This window comes from Eucyclogobius newberryi, unplaced genomic scaffold (assembly GCF_026437365.1).
Source record: "Eucyclogobius newberryi isolate DKJ021-1_F unplaced genomic scaffold, fEucNew1.0.hap1 SCAF_1, whole genome shotgun sequence".
Taxonomy (NCBI): Eukaryota; Metazoa; Chordata; class Actinopteri; order Gobiiformes; family Gobiidae; genus Eucyclogobius; species Eucyclogobius newberryi.
Window position 1 is genome coordinate 40,586,626 of NW_027315723.1, and position 7,365 is coordinate 40,593,990.

At 55.4% G+C, this 7,365-nt stretch overlaps 1 protein-coding gene across 1 annotated transcript in view; it reads left to right on the top strand.

The window, feature by feature from the left end:
• Positions 1–7,365, top strand: part of aff2 (AF4/FMR2 family, member 2) — a 74,420-nt gene that overhangs the window by 51,307 nt on the left and 15,748 nt on the right. The window contains exons 12-17 of the mRNA XM_072450335.1: positions 1,510–1,603; positions 4,330–4,462; positions 4,512–4,692; positions 5,072–5,308; positions 6,017–6,212; positions 6,975–7,365. The exon at positions 6,975–7,365 is cut by the window's right edge and continues 347 nt beyond it. Coding sequence (XP_072306436.1) covers positions 1,510–1,603; positions 4,330–4,462; positions 4,512–4,692; positions 5,072–5,308; positions 6,017–6,212; positions 6,975–7,365 — 1,232 coding nt within the window. The remainder of the gene's footprint in view (positions 1–1,509; positions 1,604–4,329; positions 4,463–4,511; positions 4,693–5,071; positions 5,309–6,016; positions 6,213–6,974) is intronic.

Below are 7,365 nucleotides of genomic sequence, written 5' to 3' on the forward strand. Positions count from 1 at the left end.
TGTGACACACACATCAGGTCTAAAGTGTGTGACACACACATCAGGTCTTAAGTGTGACACACACATCAGGTCTAAAGTGTGACACACACATCAGGTCTTAAGTGTGACACACACATCAGGTCTAAAGTGTGACACACACATCAGGTCTAAAGTGTGACACACACATCAGGTCTTAAGTGTGACACACACATCAGGTCTAAAGTGTGACACACACATCAGGTCTAAAGTGTGTGACACACACATCAGGTCTAAAGTGTGTGACACACACATCAGGTCTTAAGTGTGACACACACATCAGGTCTTAAGTGTGACACACACATCAGGTCTAAAGTGTGTGACACACACATCAGGTCTTAAGTGTGACACACACATCAGGTCTTAAGTGTGAGACACACATCAGGTCTTAAGTGTGAGACACACACATCAGGTCTTAAGTGTGACACACACATCAGGTCTTAAGTGTGACACACACATCAGGTCTAAAGTGTGTGACACACACATCAGGTCTTAAGTGTGACACACACATCAGGTCTTAAGTGTGACACACACATCAGGTCTTAAGTGTGACACACACATCAGGTCTAAAGTGTGACACACACATCAGGTCTTAAGTGTGACACACACATCAGGTCTTAAGTGTGACACACACATCAGGTCTAAAGTGTGTGACACACACATCAGGTCTTAAGTGTGACACACACATCAGGTCTTAAGTGTGACACACACATCAGGTCTTAAGTGTGACACACACATCAGGTCTTAAGTGTGACACACACATCAGGTCTAAAGTGTGACACACACATCAGGTCTTAAGTGTGTGACACACACATCAGGTCTTAAGTGTGACACACACATCAGGTCTTAAGTGTGACACACACATCAGGTCTTAAGTGTGACACACACATCAGGTCTTAAGTGTGACACACACATCAGGTCTTAAGTGTGACACACACATCAGGTCTAAAGTGTGACACACACATCAGGTCTTAAGTGTGTGACACACACATCAGGTCTTAAGTGTGACACACACATCAGGTCTTAAGTGTGACACACACATCAGGTCTTAAGTGTGTAGCGCTCTAAAAGTGTCTGACGCCGCGAGAAGCTAAATATATAACGAAATAACGAGGACGAAGTGTCAGCGCCGCAATTAAGTCTGTGATTCTAAACCTTAACGAGCTCGACCTGGCGGAGGGAAATGTTTACGTCGCTGTCGGCTTTTGTCAGAATATTTTGGCCAATTATAGCCGCGGTTATGGTTTCTAGAGCCTCAAATGAGGCTAAGAACACGAGCTGCACGACACACTTTGTATTCGAGCCGCTGTAGAAAACACATACGAGTTAAATCTGGACTTTTTGGAGCTTTTACACTTTGTTCTTCATCACAAACGCAGCCGGAGTCGTGTTTGACTCCGGCTCGTGAAATGAGCGAGTCGCGAGGGCGTCTGACACAAACACTTCCCCGACTCCATAACCTGAATCTTGTGGTGTCGTCCCTCTGGTGTCCAGCGGGGCGTCGGGGAGCAGCAGCGAGTCCGAGAGCAGCTCCGAGTCCGACACCGACGAATCAGAATCCAGCTCCAGCGACATCACCACGCCAGAGGTACGGCCGCCGTGTCCACGTCCTGAGCCGTGTCCACGTCCTGAGCCGTGTCCACGTCCTGAGCCGTGTCCACGTCCTGAGCCGTGTCCACGTCCTGAACCTGTCCACGTCCTGAACCTGTCCACGTCCTGAACCTGTCCACGTCCTGAGCCGTGTCCACGTCCTGAACCTGTCCACGTCCTGAACCTGTCCACGTCCTGAACCTGTCCACATCCTGAACCTGTCCACGTCCTGAACCTGTCCACGTCCTGAACCTGTCCACATCCTGAACCTGTCCACGTCCTGAACCTGTCCACATCCTGAACCTGTCCACGTCCTGAACCTGTCCACGTCCTGAACCTGTCCACATCCTGAACCTGTCCACGTCCTGAACCTGTCCACGTCCTGAACCTGTCCACGTCCTGAACCTGTCCACGTCCTGAACCTGTCCACGTCCTGAACCTGTCCACATCCTGAACCTGTCCACGTCCTGAACCTGTCCACGTCCTGAACCTGTCCACGTCCTGAACCTGTCCACATCCTGAACCTGTCCACGTCCTGAACCTGTCCACGTCCTGAACCTGTCCACGTCCTGAACCTGTCCACGTCCTGAACCTGTCCACGTCCTGAACCTGTCCACGTCCTGAACCTGTCCACATCCTGAACCTGTCCACGTCCTGAACCTGTCCACGTCCTGAACCTGTCCACGTCCTGAACCTGTCCACGTCCTGAACCTGTCCACATCCTGAACCTGTCCACGTCCTGAACCTGTCCACGTCCTGAGCCGTGTCCACGTCCTGAGCCGTGTCCACGTCCTGAACCGTGTCCACGTCCTGAGCCGTGTCCACGTCCTGAACCTGTCCACGTCCTGAACCTGTCCACGTCCTGAACCTGTCCACATCCTGAACCTGTCCACGTCCTGAACCTGTCCACGTCCTGAACCTGTCCACGTCCTGAACCTGTCCACATCCTGAACCTGTCCACGTCCTGAACCTGTCCACGTCCTGAGCCGTGTCCATGTCCTGAACCTGTTCCTGAACCTGTCCACGTCCTGAGCCGTGTCCACGTCCTGAGCCGTGTCCACGTCCTGAACCGTGTCCACGTCCTGAACCGTGTCCACGTCCTGAACCTGTCCACGTCCTGAACCTGTCCACGTCCTGAACCTGTCCACGTCCTGAACCTGTCCACATCCTGAACCTGTCCACGTCCTGAACCTGTCCACGTCCTGAGCCGTGTCCATGTCCTGAACCTGTCCACGTCCTGAACCTGTCCACGTCCTGAACCTGTCCACATCCTGAACCTGTCCACGTCCTGAACCTGTCCACGTCCTGAACCTGTCCACGTCCTGAGCCGTGTCCATGTCCTGAACCTGTTCCTGAACCTGTCCACGTCCTGAGCCGTGTCCACGTCCTGAACCTGTCCACGTCCTGAACCTGTCCACATCCTGAACCTGTCCACGTCCTGAACCTGTCCACGTCCTGAACCTGTCCACGTCCTGAACCTGTCCACGTCCTGAACCTGTCCACGTCCTGAACCTGTCCACGTCCTGAACCTGTCCACGTCCTGAGCCGTGTCCATGTCCTGAACCTGTTCCTGAACCTGTCCACGTCCTGAGCCGTGTCCACGTCCTGAACCGTGTCCACGTCCTGAACCGTGTCCACGTCCTGAGCCGTGTCCACGTCCTGAGCCGTGTCCACGTCCTGAACCCTGTTCACGTCCTGAGCCGTGTCCACGTCCTGAACCGTGTCCACGTCCTGAACCGTGTCCACGTCCTGAACCGGTCCACGTCCTTAGCCGTGTCCACGTCCTGAACCGTGTCCACGTCCTGAACCGTGTCCACGTCCTGAACCTGTCCACGTCCTGAGCCGTGTCCACGTCCTGAACCGTGTCCACGTCCTGAACCGTGTCCACGTCCTGAACCTGTCCACGTCCTGAGCCGTGTCCACGTCCTGAACCGTGTCCACGTCCTGAACCGTGTCCACGTCCTGAACCTGTCCACGTCCTGAGCCGTGTCCACGTCCTGAACCTGTCCACGTCCTGAACCTCTCCACTTCCTGAACCGTGTCCACGTCCTGAGCCGTGTCCACGTCCTGAACCGTGTCCACGTCCTGAACCGTGTCCACGTCCTGAACCGTGTCCACGTCCTGAACCTGTCCACGTCCTGAGCCGTGTCCACGTCCTGAACCGTGTCCACGTCCTGAACCGTGTCCACGTCCTGAACCTGTCCACGTCCTGAGCCGTGTCCACGTCCTGAACCTGTCCACGTCCTGAACCTCTCCACTTCCTGAACCGTGTCCACGTCCTGAGCCGTGTCCACGTCCTGAACCGTGTCCACGTCCTGAACCTGTCCACGTCCTGAACCGTGTCTTCGCCGAGTCCGAATGAGACGTGCGCTTGTGAAGCCCGTTATTGTCCGCGAACCAGGAAGTGAGGCCGGTAACCAGGAAGTGAGGCCGGTAACCAGGAAGTGAGGCCGGTGCGCTCACAGACAGGAAAAGAACTCAAGCTGGCTCCTGATTGGCCAAGGTGGTTGCCGTGAAACGCATGTGAGCCAGGGTTTCTCAGAGGAGTCGTCTTCAGGTCGGCTGGTTTTCCCGCTCTGGGACAGCAGGGGGCGACGGCGGACGCAGCAAACACATATTTAACCATCACAGGGACAAAGGCGTGGCATAAGTTCTTAGTTCTGCTCTAAACGTGTCGTAGTTCCACGTCAGGACAGAGTGAACCTTCTGTGTCGTCTTCCTCAGCCCGAGCCGCCGTCCTCCAGCAAGTGGCAGTTGGACAGTTGGTTAAACAAGGTCCAGGCTCAGCCCCGAGCTGCAGCGCCCCCGCAGGACACTCACGGTACAGCTCTGTATTTAAGGCGTTTTTGCAGCCGGTGTACGTATGTGAAAGGTTGAGTAAGCTAACCGCGCCTTTCCTCCTCCAGGCTCCGCCCCTCAGGCCTCGGAGCCCTTCTCCCCGGAGTCCGAGGCTCCGGTCCTGGGCGCGGTCCTGGGCGCGGTCCTGGACACGGTCCTGGACACGGCGGGTAAGAGCAGGACCTGTGTGTCCAGCAGCAGTCCAGGAGCGTCCACGGCGGAGCACAAGGACGGCAGAGCGGCCTTCAGGTCCGTCCACTCGCACACCACATGTCTTATTGTACTTTTACTTGAGTTGTGAACTTTTGCCACCTCTGAGTATTTAAATAGTTGTACTTCTTGTACCTCCAGGATCCAAGGATGGGATTTAGCTTTTTTCCCCATTTTCTTTTTTTGAAAACACCAGACGTTTTCCATGTTTTGTCCTTCACATTAACTTCAAATGATAAATTAGATCCAAATAGTTTCTCTTTTTCCCCAAATACATTTACAAATACTTGTGTAGTTAGACCCGGTCCAGACCCGGTCCAGACCCGGTCCAGTCCCGGTCCAGTCCCGGTCCAGACCCGGTCCAGACCCGGTCCAGGCCCGGTCTAAAACTCTCTCATCTGTCTTTCTCTGGTCACAGCGTCGTGCGAGAGAAGTCCAGGTCCAAACTCGGGCAGAAGGGGGCGACAGAGGCTCAGCGGGCAAAGGTGCATCTGTCTCCAGGGGTCGTGTCGGGGTCAGAGGTCGGGACCCCGAGGCGAGCCACCACGGGACGGAAACAGCCGCGACGTGACGACAGGTCGAGCCACAGCGTCACAGACGAGAGCGCGAATAACGCAGAGGAGCAGGAGCTGAGCTGGAGCCGGGCCCCGCCCAGGTACAGCTGCACCGCAGCACTTTCACCTGTTAAAGAGCCCCGCCCAGGTACAGCTGCACCGCAGCACTTTCACCTGTTAAAGAGCCCCGCCCAGGTACAGCTGCACCGCAGCACTTTCACCTGTTAAAGAGCCCCGCCCAGGTACAGCTGCACCGCAGCACTTTCACCTGTTAAAGAGCCCCGCCCAGGTACAGCTGCACCGCAGCACTTTCACCTGTTAAAGAGCCCCGCCCAGGTACAGCTGCACCGCAGCACTTTCACCTGTTAAAGAGCCCCGCCCAGGTACAGCTGCACCGCAGCACTTTCACCTGTTAAAGAGCCCCGCCCAGGTACAGCTGCACCGCAGCACTTTCACCTGTTAAAGAGCCCCGCCCAGGTACAGCTGCACCGCAGCACTTTCACCTGTTAAAGAGCCCCGCCCAGGTACAGCTGCACCGCAGCACTTTCACCTGTTAAAGAGCCCCGCCCAGGTACAGCTGCAAAACTGCATTTTGTGTTTCCTTGTGTCGTCTTTATTAATATTTAAAGTTGTTTCATGATCTGAAACATTGAAATGTGACAAATGAAGGAACAAACACATGGAAACTTCTGGAATAAAGAGTCTGGATTCCTGATGTTGTCGTCACGTGAACTTCACCTCGAGCAGCAGGAGTTGGTATTAAAAATGAAAACACTAATATACGTCTTCTCTCTTGTCCCTGTGTCCAGTCCCGTCTCCAGGGACAAAGACCTTTCCTCCGCTCGTCCTCCGGAGCTTCTCGCCCCAAAGCCTCGGATCAGGCCCCAAGGAGGGAAGACAGCCCCCAGGAAAGAGCCTAGAACCACTGCTAACGCTAACCACGCTAACTCTGCTAATGCTACGGCCCTGCCCGCGCCCGTCACACCCGTCTCCAGCTCCTGCCAGGTGAGTCTTACCTTGGACTGGGCCCCAAAACTCGACCGAAAACAAATGTAGTTTCTTTAGGGTAAACTTTTGGTCCTTTTTTTTTAGTTGACTTGTCCCTGCGGCTGGTCCTTTAGTCGACTTGTCCTTTAGTCGACTTGTCCCTGCGACTGTTCCTTTAGTCGACTCGTCCCTGCTGCTGGTCCTTTAGTCGACTTGTCCTTTAGTCGACTCGTCCCTGCTGCTGGTCCTTTAGTCGACTTGTCCCTGCTGCTGGTCCTTTAGTCGACTCGTCCCTGCTGCTGGTCCTTTAGTCGACTCGTCCCTGCTGCTGGTCCTTTAGTCGACTCGTCCCTGCTGCTGGTCCTTTAGTCGACTCGTCCCTGCTGCTGGTCCTTTAGTCGACTCGTCCCTGCTGCTGGTCCTTTAGTCGACTTGTCCTTTAGTCGACTTGTCCCTGCTGCTGGTCCTTTAGTCGACTTGTCCCTGCTGCTGGTCCTTTAGTCGACTCGTCCCTGCTGCTGGTCCTTTAGTCGACTCGTCCCTGCTGCTGGTCCTTTAGTCGACTCGTCCCTGCTGCTGGTCCTTTAGTCGACTCGTCCCTGCTGCTGGTCCTTTAGTCGACTTGTCCTTTAGTCGACTCGGACTCGTCCCTGCGGCTGGTCCTTTAGTCGACTTGTCCTTTAGTCGACTCGTCCCTGCTGCTGGTCCTTTAGTCGACTCGTCCCTGCGGCTGGTTTATACTGGTGTACGTTTAACTCCACCTTTTCTCCTCGTTCTCAGGAGCGGAGAAAGCACCGCGGGCCCAGCACCAAAACCACGCCCAAATCCCGAGAGTTCATCGAGACCTCGTCCTCGTCCTCGTCCTCCGAAAGTCCGTCCGGTTCCGAAGAAAACGTCACCAAAGCGTCTCACCAAACGCTGCCCCCTGCGCCCCCTCTGGCCTCCCGCGGGATCACGTCCGGCGGGAAAGGGCTCCGACTCAAAGAAACTGGCGCCATCGCTAACGGCAGCGTCAGCTCCGGCGCCAAAGCTAGCGGCCATGGTCACTTTGGCGTGGCGAACATCAGCGGCCCGTTTGGGATTTCTGTGCCCGATCCGGGAGGGTCGGCGCCCAAGAACCCGGGCCAGTTCTCTCCCGGTTTGGTCGTGAGCGAGATCCCGTCGCCGAGGG